Source organism: Cryptomeria japonica, chromosome 1 (genome assembly GCF_030272615.1).
Source record: "Cryptomeria japonica chromosome 1, Sugi_1.0, whole genome shotgun sequence".
Lineage (NCBI taxonomy): Eukaryota > Viridiplantae > Streptophyta > Pinopsida > Cupressales > Cupressaceae > Cryptomeria > Cryptomeria japonica.
In genome coordinates, this window is record NC_081405.1 from 161,610,183 (window position 1) to 161,627,048 (window position 16,866).

General features: G+C 35.1%; 1 protein-coding gene across 1 annotated transcript; it reads right to left on the reverse strand.

Moving 5' to 3' along the window:
* Positions 1–3,903: 3,903 nt before the first annotated feature.
* On the reverse strand, positions 3,904–6,473 carry LOC131028996 (cytochrome P450 86B1). Its single transcript, XM_057959371.2, has 2 exons — positions 5,561–6,473; positions 3,904–4,736 (listed from the first exon to the last, which is right to left on the reverse strand). Exons 1-2 carry the CDS (start codon positions 6,308–6,310, stop codon positions 4,086–4,088), a joined length of 1,401 nt encoding a protein of 466 aa, XP_057815354.2. The 5' UTR covers positions 6,311–6,473; the 3' UTR covers positions 3,904–4,085.
* Between the last annotated feature and the right edge of the window lie 10,393 nt (positions 6,474–16,866).

Sequence of the window (16,866 nt, forward strand, 5' to 3'; positions counted from 1 at the left end):
TTCTGGTGAATAAAATATAAGCCTCAATAGTCAAGACTTTAAATAGTAGAACTTCTAAATTTTCTAGTAATCTCTCCGAGATGACCTACTGGGATGAGAAGATGAGGGGGAGGTGGTTTGGTTTGAGGATCCCTCCCTTTATTGGAATTGGCAACTCTAACAATCATGAGTTGAGAAAGGCCTGCAAGTGAAGAGTCCCTAAAAAGGGTTGGGTTAAACTAAACTTCAATGGTACTTCCCGCAGGAATCTGGGTCCTGCAGGCATTGGATGTTGTCTGCATGATGAGGGTGGGAGGGAATTGGCCAGGGTAGAAAAACCCATAGGGTTGGAATCCAACAACAAGGCTGAAATCTTAGCCCTAATTGAAGTTCTCCTTCTTTGTCAAAATAGAGGTATCTGCAAAGTGGCCATTGAAGGAGACTCGGCCATTATTATCAATGGCCTTAGGAGAGGTTCTTTGTCTGATTGGAAGCTGAATGCGCTATTATCTGGAGCTCTTGGTCTCCTTAAAGATTTCAAGAAAATGACCTTCAACCATATATTCAAAGAAGGAAACTCCATAGCAGATGAATTAGCCAATGCTGAAGCTAATGGGAAGTTCATTAGTTAGGAGGGGCTAACCCAAGATCACAGAATTGAGTAAGCCTATCTTTGAGCTCTCAGTTTTATTTTCTGGCTCTCTGGTCTTTTAGTGGAAAGCCTAATTTCTTCTTAAAATCATCTCTTAGAGCCCCTCAAGATTTTATTTCTATTAGTATCCATATGTATATATGGATATGCATATATATAGACATACATGTATACAATTAATTATATATATATATATAGATATATATATGTATGGATGTATATGTATTAACATTCATATAGATATAGTGTATACTAATAGGAATAAGAGATTATGGTGCTTCAAGAGTTAGCTTTATCTACATTATTATTCTATAAACTCCAGAGTGGATGAATTAGATAATGCTGGAGTTGTTGGGTAGTTCATTAGTTAAGAGGGGCTAACCCGGGTTCAATGAATTCAGTAACCCTGTCTCTGAGCTCTCAGTTTTTATTTTTTGGCTCTCTAGTCTTTGAAGAGGAAAGGTTAATTTCATTCATCTTCTAAAGATCATCTCTAAGAGCCTTATAAGATTTTATTTCTATTAGTATGCATATGTATATATGGATATGCATATATATATATAGACATGCATGTATACAATTAATTATATATATATGTATATATATATATATGCACGGATGTATATGTATTAATATTCATATAGATATAGTGTATACTAATAGGAATAAGAGATTATGGTGCTTTAAGAGTTAGTTTTATCTGCATTATTATTCTATTTTTAGCAACGATATAGATCATATTTACCTATGGATTTTAGCCATTTTTTAGAGGCAGCCGATTCCTTTTTTGGGATTTCTCTTGTCAACAACTCCCCTCGATTAGTACCATCTGGATGTAATTCTTATGATGTTGATGTGACCCCCTTTCTGCATTTTGCAAGCAATTGCTTAATAGTTCGTTCATGTAAAGGCGGCACTATTAATTACCGTGATCGTGGAGATTTCTTTCATCATATCTTGACCCTCCGATCTCTGTCATCCATCAATAGCTATCGTTACTCTATGGTAAGATGAGATGTATTTATCGATACATTTAACTCTAGCTCTATTTAAGTTTGTTTTGCCTGGGCTTTGGCTTATAAGTTTTTTCAAATATCTCTGATGGATATGCCGCTAAGACTAATAGGGCTCAAGTGGCAAATGGGTTTCATGGGAGAAGTTAAGGAGGAGAGATTGAAAGGCATCCTGGTCCATCCGAACCCTCTGGTCATTGGGGTGGTTTTGAAAACCCTTGGAAAGGATTATATTATGAATGAAGACCGCACTAGAGCCAATTCAGACATTGCCACAATGTTCTTGGTAGCGGCTATGCATTTTGAGAATGATAGGAATGTGGTTATGAAACTCTGTAAAAAGGTCTTCAAGAAGGAACTGCTTGGTGAATTGGAGAGGGTGGTGGTCAATATCAACGAAGTGCTCACTGCTCTGAAGCCTCATGACTATGATATTCTCGTCAGGATGAATAATCCGATGCCAAGATACCCGATTTTGTCAATAGAGGACCCAATAGCTTATGAAGCCTACAACCCCATCCGACGGAGGAATCTCTTCTTCCTTATGTGGCTACTGCAGGCTAAGAAGCCGATATGCAACAGATGGTTTTCTAACAATCTAGAAGCTGAGAATATCGACGTGGTTCAGGACAATGTGACAATTCCTCCTTCCCTTGCTTTCCCCCTACCAATTTACCATCCAGCTCTGGAGAAAAGGCCCCAAAGTTGCAGGCCGGGAGAGGTCGAGCTGGTTATAGGGGCTCGTCTTTGTGTCAAGCCCTCTGCCTCCTTTACTTTATTAAGTGCTTATAGTTTTCTTTTTGTCCTAGACTAGTTAATACTTTTTTCAAAACATATGACTGTTAAGGAAGTTATTGCGCTCTAAACCATAGTTCTACTTCTTTTCCTTTAGTTGGGCCGTTCCTTCAAAAGTCGGAATTAGTTTTTTAAACATAGTTGGGATTAAGTATATCATTTTTTCTCGCAATAATTTTCTTATCCTAGATAAATTGATGGCCTTGATGTCTGATAACTTGTTCCTGCTCGTTCCAAGCTTGTAACAAGTTGATAAATTTAAATTTAAATTGATTTTGTATATATATATATATATAGATAAACATATATATATAAATATAAATATAAATATAAATATAAATCAATATTTCTGGAGATGGGGTTGTATTAGTAAATTTTTTATATATAATTGTATTGTGGTTTCTGTCTAGTTCTGTCCAAGAAGAGCTTGGCCTTGCTTTCTTTGAAAAAGTTATCGATTGATTCAGTAAGGTGATTGTCCTTATGTGCTATTGCAAGCTTCTATAGTGATTAAGTAAGCTTCTTCCTATATATCAGCACTGGGTCTTTAGCTTTGTATGACATGAGCTTTTATTCTTAACATCTCCTATAGTCTTTGCGAATGTTGCAGATTTATTGTGAAGGTTTAGCACTACTTGTTGTGAGGTCTTTTTTTGGGCTAACTTCTTGTTAAGTGCTTGCTGTAGGATTAGCCTGGTGGTTTTTATGCATGTTTGGTCACGATTAGCCTTGCAGAGCCCTCCCCTTGAGGCTTTAGGTTTCTGGTGCTTCATTTCTCATTTAGGGAGTTTCCTATCATAGTTCTCTTATTTAAGCTCTAAAGTGTTTTCTCTGACACTAATCTTGGTCGAAAGATCTTTTGCAGATCATTTATAACCTGCTTCTAAGGATTTGAATCTAGCTATCATAGGCGAAGCAGTTATCATTTTTCGGCTGAAGCAGCTCTTCCAGAACATCTAGATTTCTAGAATGACATCTCTCAGTTATATAGCCCTGACTGGACGGGATGTCCCAAGGGCCATTGTATCTAGTTCTTTTTCTTGTTTTTTTTGTGGGTATCATTAGATTCTGATCCTAAGGGATCAGGGTGAGACCAGAGGTTTTCTTCCTCCATTCTTTCCTACCGGTGCCCACACTGAATAGAGCTTGTAATCATTTTCTTTAATTAATTAAATTTTTTCAGGCTTCGGCCTTTTACTAATCAAAAAAAAAAAAAAATCTAATAATACCAAGCCTAAATGTTAAACATAAATTATCTTTTTAAATATATGCTTTATAAAGGCGATAAAAACCTTCTTAGAATAAATAATATGTCAAGCAACTGTTTTAAGCCCACTTGAAAACCTGCCTTCAAAAATAAATCAATTCGCTTGCACATTTAAAACTAAATTATGTTTGTAACGTTTCATTTAATGAAAAAAGAAAGGTAATTGAGAGCAACTACTTGTGGCAATCAAGCACGACTTAACAATATGAATATATATTTTATTCTTAAAGTTGCTATATAGTACATTTTAAGCATAAGTCAACAATAAGGTTCACAGATTTTATCGATTATTACATTGTCACTAAATATAGTGACTAACCAAATGCTAGATTATTGAAATATATCTATGATCTATGCAGATATATCTGTTAACGCTATTTTATGCTATAATATCATTCCTGGCTTGCAAGGTGACTTTGAGGCCATGCTTCATGGGTAGAGTTAGCCCAAGCTTAGGCTTCACTTGATGACCAGCTTCAACTTTTACTCGATAGCGTACAAGGATATTGTCAACTATGTATTTCATACTCACATAGGCAACATCTTTCCCAATACATATCCTTGGACCTGCACTAAACACAGGATATTTGTAATCGTTCTCATTCATACAGATCCCCTTTTCTGTAATCCATCTCTCAGGCTTGAACTCAAGGGCATCTTTTCCCCATAGACTTTCCATTCTATTAGTGCCATAAATAAATAACAGAAGCTTTGAGCCTTTCATAACATGAGTTCCATCTGGTAGAACATTGTCAATTGCTGCTTCTTTGTAAATCAAAGGAGGTGGAGGGTAAAGCGTCATATATTCAGACAAAGCAGCCTGCAAATAGTTCATGCCTCTCAATGCTTCCCAGCCAAAAGCACCCACAATATCATATCCATTGCTCAAATGCTCAAAATTCCAAATATGAGAGAGTTCAGAGACCATTTTTTCCTCCACATATGGATGCATGCTTATAAGCCAAAAGAACCATGACATAGCCAAGGCAGTAGTATCTTTACCCGGAAGGAATATGCTTGTGGTTAATCCCTACGATTTAGAAATCGTTATCAACTTATGTATACAAGTTAAAAAAATACTTGACATGAATACATAAACAAAATCTGCATTAAGAAGCTGAGAAATACTCAGAGATTAAATGTTATGGACTTTTGCATGGCAAAAAAGTGTCTCGACTGCATAACAGTTTAAGAGCTAACAATATACTTGGTTATATTATATAATATTAATCAATTTAATACTTTAAAGTTTGATCTATCATAAAATATAATCTGAAATATTGATGCAAAAAATCCAACACAATTGAATCTAAAAAAAGCTAAAAATACCCATTTAGCACTAGTGATTTTTATAGTGGCTAATATTTGCCAATTGACTATTTTTTAAAATTTGGAAATCAAAATTTGACTAATATTACAAATTTTAAGTACATTTTATCTGACAAAATACAAAGAGGGCTATTAGATTAATATAAATTGATGGCAGTAACTAAATAAAGTACGGTCTACCCTTTAAACTCATTAATGATTTCCACTTAGCCCTCTACTTTTCTTTAAGTTTTTTTTAAATGAAATTATTTGCAATAGTAATTAATGCATACTCATGTTATTTTCTAAGATTCGCAAATGAAAGATTCACCAATAAAAATTATTATTTTTATCCAAAATAAATAAATATTTGCTAATATTTATTATATTTTGGATAAAAATAATAAACTCTCTATTATAAGCCATTGAATTAGATGTATATTGAATATTAGAAAAATTTAGTCCAAAAGATCATTAAATTAGATATATTCTATCTCAATACCTACCTGCAACAATTCATAAATTATGTTCACTAACTGTACATACCTGCAACAGATGTTGAGAAGGAGGGCATCTTTGTTCTCTTTCCAATCTCATGAAGGTCGATAATATGTCACCCTGCAATTCATTCTCTTCCTCCACCTCCTTCACTTTAACCTTCACCATCTCTGCTACACAGTCTTCTACTATTGCTCTAGCTGCTCTCAACTTCTTCTCAAAGCCCACGTTGAGAAATCTCATAACCTTCCATATAAATGAAGGGCAGAGCAAACGATAAATGCAGCATTCAGTTGCTTCATCAAACGGCGCCGAAGCAAAAGTTTCACTTCCTGCCTCCCTCCCAAAGATAACCATCAAGATAATATCCATAGTCAACTGAAGGAGTACATGTTGCAGATCAACCGAGGCATTTTCCTCTTTTACTTCTTCAAGAAGTGGCAAAAGTTTCTGCAGCAGAGATTTCTGCACGAGGCTTAAATACCTGTCTCTGAATTTTCTGCTGCTTACTGCCATTACCGTGGGCTTTTGCTGACGCTTCCACAGTTCATCATCTGAGTTAATTAAACCATAGCCAAATATGTCAGAAAAATACTTCTTTGAAGGGCCTTTAGGGAAGTTGCTTAAATCAAACTTGAGAATGTACTCTAAATTAGCGGGACTAGATGCGACTACTTCGAACAGATTGCTTCCACAAAACCAGGAGCCTCTAACTAGGAAAGTCCCATTATTCTCAAGTGCCACTTTCACTCCCTGCTCATAAATATTAGATAAATGCCACACTACCCAAGGTATCATACCAAGTAGTGGCCAATTTAACGGCCCTTTGCTGAAATATAATTCCCATGAGAATCAGGAAAATCGCTACTATGGCGGCCAACGTACCCATGCAAACTTTCTCCATAGCTTGATTATCTTTATACAAATCTAATGTAGAATAAAGAAGAGATGTGCAGCAGGATCACACTACACAGACCATATTTGTAAGACAAGATTCTTAAATGAAGCCATCTAAACACCTTTTGGCTATTTATTGGGAAAAATCCTTTTCACCAAACCCATATTGGGCGGTCAAAGAATTTATTTTAGTGTGTGAGAATATTGCTTAAATGCCACACTACCTATTAAAACTCTCTCAATAGCCTGATTATCTTTATACAAACCTAGCAGGATGACACTAAACAGATCATATTTTAAGACGAGACTCTTTAATGGAGCCAACTATACCTTTTTGGCAATTTATTGGGACCTCATAATTAGCAATTCTGTGAAAAATACAAGTCGCTGAAAGAACTGATTTTTATCAATTTATGTGTTTCTTGCGTGAATACTGGGTTACCTTCTTCAAATGGTTGTCTGTTTGCTTTCCAAAGAATTCTTATAAGGAAGTCATACGTTGGCGATTCATTACAAAAAAAATCAGTCTCACCAAAGTCATCAATTTTTCCTTACAAGTTGGCCATTTGGTGAAAAAATCCCTCTTACAAAACCCATCAAAACATACGCTCATTTAAAGAAAGTAATTTTTTGAGGTGGAAATTAATAATTGAATTTGTTTCTTGAAATATCTGGTCATTTAGTTAATTGAACATATTATTTGAAATATATGATCATTTCATGTTAATAATTGAATAGACAATATATTGAATATCGAGTCACCAAGGGAAACTACTATTGGCCCTCTTCAATCCCACTTTAATTCATATACATACAAAAATGAATATTAATCATTTTAAAAAAGAAAAACTTAAAAATTATATGTCAAATTTATTATATTTAATTAAAACTATTTCTGTAAATAGATGTTATCTATATATATGTTATATAACCATTAAATACATTAAAAGTTGAAAAAAAACATTTTAACATGTGTTTTCAAATATGTGGTCATTTATGGAAAGTAAATTTTTTTGAAGTGAAAGTGAATGATTGAATAGGTTTGTCGAAATAAGTGGTCACCTAATGAAAGCAATCTTTTTAAAGTTGAATTCAACAATTAAATAGATTACTTTAATAGGTGGTGGCCTAGTGAAAGCAATGTTTTTGAAGTAGAAGTTAATAATTGAAAAAGGTTTTTTGAAATACATGGTTATCTAGTGAAAGCATTTTTTTCAAGTCAAATTTAATGATTAAATTTATTTATTACTTCCTTTCAAAAGAGAATTCATGATGTATTGTTGCAATTAATCATTTAATTGATGCAGTGAATCAACATACATAATTAAAAATTCCAGCATCAATCACATAGTCTACAGTTATTATTTTTAGTTAATAATTAATTAAAGAATAATTTATCTACCTTTCTATTGGTTCACATTAAGAATCATTAGTGCAAATATAAAATTATCTTTACTCTTTGAATTAAATTTCTAATGTCATTCAAATCTATACATTTAAATATATAATCTTAAAAAAATCTTACCTATATTAAAGAAGATACCTACCAACTTTAAATATTGTCTATGTAGCATGCTGAATGCTTTAAGTGTAATTATTGATTAATTGATATTCATAATGAAATGATGATTTAAATCAAATTGAAGAATGTTTCACTCAATGCATCTATTAGTACCACCACTAATTATTTATTGTCTCATTCTATTAAAATGGAGATCTTTTTCAACTCTTCAATTTAGTTTCTCATGCATAAAAATTAGTAGTCCTTACCCATTGCTCATAAATTTATAAAATAAATTCAACATACATGAAATCTAGTCTCAATGGTGGAATGATTTAGTGCATGAATAGGAGGAAAAACTAACCTCAAGCTATTATAAACTTAGTTCTTGAAAATCATCTCATGAGTCCTTATTTTTTTTGTTGCTCCTTGGTATTGGGGTTATGAAAATGAAGAAAAAATGTTGTATGTGCTTCATATTTATTTGAACAAGAATTAAGTTTAGCAATATAGAGATGATGGTATATTCTAATTTTAGTTTTAGTGTATTCACAAAGATAGACTTTATTACTTCTAACTAGATATTTGAGAGATAATAACATCAATAGATATATATTAAAGACATTTTAAATTCGAAACATTTTTGTTGCATCTTGCTCTTGTAACAAAGGTTTCTTCTTAAATATTGACATAAGTGAATATCCATAGGCGTATGATCTTATGGTATAATTTGAGAATTTTTCTAGATAGAATTCGATTTTGAGGATATTTTTCATCTAGTTTATTTAATTTATGAGGTAGACCTTTTCTTTGCCACTTATAGCATATTGTACTTTAGCCTTGCTGGTTGCAAATCCCATTGGTGTAGTTTCAATATTATCTACATGCAATTTTCCTTTTTAGTAAATCTTATTTTAGATCATCCATTATTGACCTAGAATTTTTGGTGGATATATGCTTATGTATAATTGTTTTTTGTGATATAAATATATCTTTACAAAAAATTGTAGCTAAAATATTATGGTTTTAAATCCCTTCAAAATCATTTTAACATGTTTTTTCAAATATGTGGTCATTTATGGAAAGTAAATTTTTTTGAAGTGAAAGTGAAGGATTGAATAGGTTTGTTGAAATAAGTGGTCACCTAATGAAAGCAATCTTTTTAAAGTTGAATTCAACAATTAAATAGATTACTTTAATATGTGATGGCCTAGTGAAAGCAATGTTTTTGACGTAGAAGTTAATAATTGAAAAAGGTTTTTTGTAATACATGGTTATCTAGTGAAAGTGTTTTTTTCAAGCTAAATTTCGTAATTAAATTTATTTATTAGTTCCTTTCGAAAGAGAATTCATGATGTATCTATTGTATTTAATCATTTAATTGGTGTGGTGAATCAACATACAAAATTAAAAATTCGAGCATCAATCAAATAGTCTACAATTATTTTTTTAGTTAATAATTAAAAAAATAAAAATTTATCTACCTTTCTATTGGTTCACATTAGGAATCATTAGTGCAAATATAAAAATATCTTTTCTCTTTGAATGAAATTTCTAATGTCACTCAAATCTATACATTTAAATATATAATCTTAGAAAAAAATCTTACGTATACTAAAGAACATACCTACCAACTTTAAATATTGTCTATGTAGCATGCTGAATGCTTTAAGTGTAACTATTGATTAATTGGTATTCATAATGAAATGATGATTTAAATCAAATTGAATAATGTTTCACTCAATGTATCTATTAGTACCACCACTAATTATTTATTGTCTCATTCTATTAAAATAGAGATCTTTTTCAACTCTTCAATTTAGTTTCTAATGCATAAAAATTAGTAGTCCTTACCCATTACTCATGAATTTATAAAATAAATTCAACATAAATGAAATCTAGTCTCAATGGTGGAATGACTTTAGTGTATGAAAAGGAGGAAAAACTAACTTCAAGCTATTATAAACTTAGTTCGTGAAAATCCTCTCATGAGCCCTTATTTTTTGTTTCTTGTTGGTATTGCGGTTATGAAAATGAAGAAAAAATGTTGTATGTGTTTCATATTTATTTGAACAAGAATTAAGTTGACCAATATAGAGATGATGCTATATTCTAATTTTATTTTTAGTGTATTCACAAAGATAGACTTTTTTACTTCTAACTAGATATTTGAGAGATAATAACATCAATAGATATATATTAAAGACATTTTAAATTTCAAACATTTTGTTGCATGTTGCTCTTATAATAAAAGCATTGACATTTTTTTCTTAAATGTTTACATAAGTGAATGGAATCCATAGGTTTATGACCTTGTGGTAGAATTTGGGAATTTTTCTAGATACAATTCGATTTTGAGGATATTTTTCATCTAGTTTGTTTAATTTTATGAGGTAGATCTTGTCTTTGCCACTTATAGCATATTGTACTTTAGCCTTGCTGGTTGCAAATCCCATTGGTGTAGTTTCAATATTATCTACATGGAAGTTTTATTTTTAGTAAATCTTATTTTAGATCATCCATTATTGATCTAAAATTTTTGGTGGATATATGCTTATGTATAATTCTTTTTTGTGATATAGATATATCTTTAGAGTGAGTTGTAGCTAAAATATTATGGTTTTAAAGCCCTTCAAAATAGTTGGTGATACATTACATATCCTTGCATATCCATTCTCTCAATACTTGGATAATAATATGGTTAGTGTTGTTCATGGAGGTCCCTAGTAGTGGTAAATTGCTAGAGCCAAAGTGGGACAAAATATTTTTCTACTTGTAGGTAGAGTGATCTATAAATAAAAAGCATGAAGGAATTAAAATGTATACTTTGATTGATCATAACTCTCATCATCAGTTACATATATTGAACCTAATTGATGATATTCTTTTTGCAATCCTTATTGTAGCTAATTCCTATTTCTCCAAATGTAAAATTTATCTCTTTGTATCTAGCCAGATATAGTTCTAGTTAAACCTATTTCTTTTTTATCCTTACATGTAAATCGAACCACATCCAAATTATGTTTGTATGATTTTTTAATAAGTTTTAGCTTAAATTATACATAAATTTTATAACTAACTTTCACATGGACTTACAAAGCTAACCAAATGTGAAGCTAGATACATATAAGTGCGTTTATGCCTCATTTAGTCTGATTTGGCCCCTCATATTTAAATTGTTTTTCTTCTATAATGTAATGCCCCACTAAGGACAAGACAAGATATTAGCTAAGAAAAAACACATAACTTTAAAAAACATAAATATAGTATTATAAATTGTATCCCTTTACAATTACACACTTAGTTTGGACCCACTTTGACATTTGTGCCTAGCTTGTACCTAATTTATTCATGGTTATGCTCAATTTTGGAACCTTTTTCATTGATCAAACTGTTAGCACTAGGGTGCCTAGTGCCCCTATACATCTAGTTTGGCCCTAAAATTTGAAAGATGAATACCACTTTTTCAAATAGTGAGAATTTGTTCTTTAATGTCAACATTTCCTAAAAAATAAGTTGGAAAAGGTATAAGTTTTGTAGGATTTTGCCAAGATCAAGGGCACAATGAAAAGCATAAAAGAGACAATAGAATGACAAGAACAAACTGTATTCTCATCAATATGCAAAATGATCAACTGGATTAACCAATATAATGAATATAGGCCTGCATATATAGGCAAGGCCATATGGATGTATGAGCACACAAATATGACATGTGGCTCAATGAGAAACAAGGGTAGGTAAGAAATACTAAGGGTAGGTAGGAGAAATAATATAATATTCCACAAGAGGTGGATGACCCACCGAATGTGGAGTGTAACAGCAAAATAAGACCACAAAAGGTGGAATTTCTCCTACAAGCTATATCCCTATGTGCACACTTCCCTAAGTGTCTCAAATCCAAACTACGAAGAGATGCATTATCCTAAGTTAACTTAAGTAAGTGTAATAATATCGAAAATGAATATTTATTTACACCAACACCCCCCCTTAAGTGCAACTTAGGGGAATGAAGACTCAAGTCAACAATGCAAGATGGGTCCCGGCTACTAGGCCATGATAGGTACCCATGTACAATATGCAAATGCAAGCAAAACTATGCAATGCAATCTCTCACAAACGGAGAAAGGAAGAAAACCCAGTGGGAAAAAAACTCCCCCCCAAAAGAGAGATGAATGTACAAAAAGACTCTCAAAGAAGAAGGACAAAACCTCAAAGAGGAAAAAGTCCCCCCCATAAGAGAGGAAGGAGAAGTCAGCTGACCCCCCCTAATGACACATCCCGCACCCCCAAGAGAGCTCGCAACTGCTAGAACTTACTCTCAGTGAAAGGTTTGGTGAATATGTCAGCAACCTGCTCTGCTGTAGGACAATACTGCAAATCAATGACCTGCTCCTGGATGAGCTCTCAGATATAGTGCAAATGAATCTCGATGTGTTTGGTCCACTGGTGCTGGACCAGGTTCTTCAAGATTGCAATAGCACTCTGATTGTCACAATGTAGAACTGTCGGCCGTGGAGTGGTGAATCCAAACTCTGTGAGAATCTGCTGGAGCCAAATGGTCTTAGTCGCTGCGTTAACAGTGCCTCGATACTTAGCCTCAGTCGAAGAGAGAGCAATAGCATGTTGCTTCTTTCTCTGCCAACAAATGGGGCCTAAACCAAGGTGAAAATTGTAACCAGAAGTAGACTTATGATCAACTAGATCGCTAGCCCAATCGGAGTCTGTGTAACCAACCAAGTGAAGTCTTGTGCCTACTGCATAGTGAATCCCATAGTGATGTGTACCTTGGATGTAATGAAGGATGCGTTTGGCGGCTTTCCAATGAAGCTCATGTGGTTCCTGCATGAAGCGGGAAACCATGCCAACAACAAATGAAATATCAGGGCGTGTATGAGTCAAGTAGATGAGACTACCCACAAGCTGACGATACAAAGTGGCATCAACTGGTGGAGAAGAACATTGAGCCTCAAGCTTGACTCCTGAAAGAAAGGGAGTCGGAGCAGGCTTACAATCAGCCATATGAAAGCATGCAAGTAGATCAAGAGCATACTTGGGCTGCGATAGCGTAATCCCGGAAGGTGACTATGAAATCTCTATCCCGAGAAAGTAGTGCAAAAGACCCAAGTCAGTCATAGCAAATCTATCATGCAAAGCAGATTTGACCCTGGTAATGATGGATGAAGTACTCCCTATAATGATCAAGTCATCAACATAGAGCACAAGTATCAAGTGAGAGTCATCCTATCGCAAAATGTAGACATTCAGATCGGAATGACACCTGGTGAACCCTGCGGAGAGAAGAAAGGAATCCATCTTGGCGTACCAAGCCCTGGGGGCCTGCTTAAGGCCATAGAGAGGTTTTCGTAGTCTGCAAACCAAGGAAGTATCCTGGATGAAACCCTGTGGTTGCTCCATATAAATCTCCTCATCAAGATCACCATGAAGAAAAGCACTCTTCACATCCATCTGATGTACAGCCCAACCATGAGCTGCAGCAATAGCAAGTGTCAAACGAATGGAGTTCTTCTTGGCTATGGGTTCAAAGGTCTTAGTATAGTCAACACCTACAACCTATGAGAAACCTTTCGCAACAAGCCGAGCCTTATACTTATCCACACTACTATCCGCTGCAAACTTGGTCCGATAGATCCACTTACATCGAACCATCTTTCTCCCCTTAGGGAGATGGACTAGATCCCATGTGTTGTTCCTCATCAAGGAACTACACTCTTCCTCCATAGCTTAGTCCCACTCAGGAACCCCTGATGCTTCCCTAAATGTCTGTGGATCAGAAGCGGTAGCAATGAATGCATGTGGAAGATCTTGATGTTGTGATCGAGTTCTCCGTGTATCTGAAGGATCCCCAACAAGAGAACCCATGGACTCAAGTGTCTGTCGAGCCCAACCAGGTCTAGGTGGAGGTGGAGAACGAGGCTCCTCAACTGCAAGTGGACCCTGTGGAGGTGTAACCCTGCGAGTTAGAGTTGAAGGAGTCTCATCATCTGAATCACTAACATCACTATCCACAATGGAGGAAGGTGGAGGAGGTAGAGAGGCTAAGCTAGGAGAGCTTTCCTCAAAGTGAACACTCCTCTCAATGAATACCTCATGTGTCTCTGGATCCATCAATCTGTATGTCTTAACACCCTCAGGATATCCAACAAATATGCAAGGCTGACTCTGAGGATCCAGTGCCTTGCGTTTCTATGGAGGAATGCGAGCCCATGCTGGACACCCAAAGACTCTGAAATGTCTCACAATCAGTTTCCTACCAGCCCAAGCTTCAAAAGGAGTAATACCTTGCAAGGCTTTGTGAGGAACCCGATTCTGGATGTGTGTGGCACAACTGATAGCCTCTGCCCAAAAGGCGGGATCAAGAGAACGTGCATGTATCATACAACTAGCCATTTCTTTGAGAGTTCTATTCTTGCATTCTGCAACCCCGTTCTTCTATGGAGTGTATGGAAGAAAATGCTGAAGATCAATCCCCTCAAATGTACAAAAATCCTCAAGTCTTTTGTTCACATATTCCCTTCCATTATCTGTGCGAAGAATCTTGACCACTTTCCCTGATTGCTTTTCCACACGAGTCTTGAAGTCCTGAAATCTATCAAATACTTCACTCTTATGAATGAGAAAGTAGACCCAAGTGAAGCGGGAGTAGTCATCAATGAATGTAAGAACATAGCAGGCCTTACTAAATGAAGGTGCTAGAAATGGACCTGCTACATTGCTGTGAACAAGTTGAAGAACTTCCAAAGCTCTCCAAGTTTTCCCTTTATCAAACTTCTCTTCGGGATGCTTGCTCATGGAACAACTTGAACATACACCCTCTGAAAAACTGATTCAAAGTAGACTTGTGACCATGTCTTTAGTGCTTAGCTGCTGAAGATAGTGGTAGTTGAGGTGACCAAACCGCTCATGCCATAGCTTACTTTCTAAATTTGAATGAGTAAGAAAGGCCCTAGAAGGTGAACTTGGCACAAAGTGGGAAAATGAATAAAGCCTTGAGTTGTCATTGACTTGTCCCACTGCTACCAAGGCATCATCATCAAGTTCCTTTACCACAACTGAATCTGGTGTAAACTCAACCTTTTTCCCATTCCCATAGTGAGTGATTTGGTAGATGGAGAGAAGGTTGGTAGACAAGTTAGGAACATAGAGAACATTTTCAAATGTTCCATCATCCATGTCAACTGAACCTTTCCCTTCAACCTCTACTTGTGTGTCATCACCTATGTAAATGTGAGGTACCTTAGATGGCTCCAATGAAGAAAACTGCTCCTTTGTAGAACCCATGTGATATGAGGCACCCGAGTCAAGTATCCATTGCTGTGAAGAACCTGTTGTCGCCACAAATGCTTGCCCTTTTCCCTTAGACTGTGAGGAAGAGGAAGGAGATGAATCCTTCTTTGTGTAGGCGGATGGCAAGTTGATGTTGTTTTTCTTGAGAAGATTGGTTAACTCATCAACTTGCTTTGCGTGGCATCGATGCTCATCATGACCATACTTCTTGCAATATGCACAAGTTGGTTTATCCTTCTTAGGTGGTGTCCCCTTCTTGGAAGAGGATGAAAAATCGCCTTGTGATGGAGAGGATGATTGTCATTTTTCCTGGTGTGGCTTAGACTTAGATTGCTTATTCTTCTTGTTGGAATCTTTGCCTTGACTTCCCTGATTCCCTTGATTAGCCACCAAAGCCTTGGACTTTGAAGACTTGAGAAGCCCAATGTTCAACAACTTAGATTGTTCCAATATCAACATTTCTGTGAAAGCATCAAATGAAGGCATAACATAAGAACTCCCTACTGTCAAACAATGAGTTTGGAAGCTAGATACAAATGCTGCATATTCTGGTGCAAGCTTGTCCAACAAGTTGAATATCAACTGAGCATCCTTTTTGTCAATTCCACAATCCTTAAGCTTTGCTCTTAGCTCATTTGCTTTGGTGACATAATCTTGGATTGTATCAAAACTCTTGGGATCCAAGTTGGTGAGCTCATTGTCAATCTGATAGCCTCTGATTTCATCAACTTGTCCATACAATTTTTGAAACATATCCCAAGCCTCTTTGATTGTTTTACACTTCTCAATGTGAAAAATGAGGTCATCTGATACATACTTGCGTAAGGTTCCAAGAGCCATGCAATTTTTTGTGAGCCATTCTAATTGAGCAATTGGATTAGCCTTAGGATCAGGAGGTGTTGTTATTGTTCCATCTATGTAGTGTGTGAGACCCTTTTCCATTAATTTACTCCATACTTTAATTTTCCATGATGCATAATTATGTGGAGTTAGAGGTGGAAATTTATTAGGACTCATTGCAACAAAAATGGAAAGAGCACAAAGAGAGGCACAATCACACAAGACACCCCCCCAAATTCACTCAATCAAATAACCCCCCCCCCCCAAATGTGATGATTTTGTCACTTTATAAGTAGTGCGTATACAATGGGCCACTTGCAAAAAATGGCAAAATGGACTTTTGATTTATAATTTTACAATTGCCTCAATAAGGCCAAAAGAGTCTCAAATTGATAATGCAAGAGATCTAACTAAGATCCAAGCAATTTACAAGTACCTAATAGGCCAAATAAGACCAATATCTGAAAGTAAAATTTCCACTCAAAATCTCTAAAATCTGATCATAGATTATGAAAGTAGATAAAAAAATAAGGACTTTAAAAAAAATGGCACCTAAAAAGGAGGTCGTATGAGCTCAAACGAGGCCTTTGAAGTTGCAAAATTGAGGATTAGACAGGTACAACTGAGAGAATCCAAAAATTTAAAAAAACTTGTACACCAAAATTAGAAAATAACCACACCACTATGAATATCATGAAATTTTAGCCCATTTCAAAAAAAATTGCACCAAAAAAGGAGCAAAAATGAGCAAGATATGGCCTTTCAAAGTTGGACTGCAAAACTGAAAAGCCCAATGGAGAGGGGTCAA

Bases quoted from the DNA above. Each gene is read 5' to 3' on its own strand.
- LOC131028996 (XM_057959371.2), bottom strand. From the start codon at position 6,310: ATGATACCTTGGGTAGTGTGGCATTTATCTAATATTTATGAGCAGGGA. The intron at 4,737-5,560 runs GTATGTACAGTT...TCTAAATCGTAG, and splicing joins CTTCTCAACATCTGTTGCAG to GGATTAACCACAAGCATATT.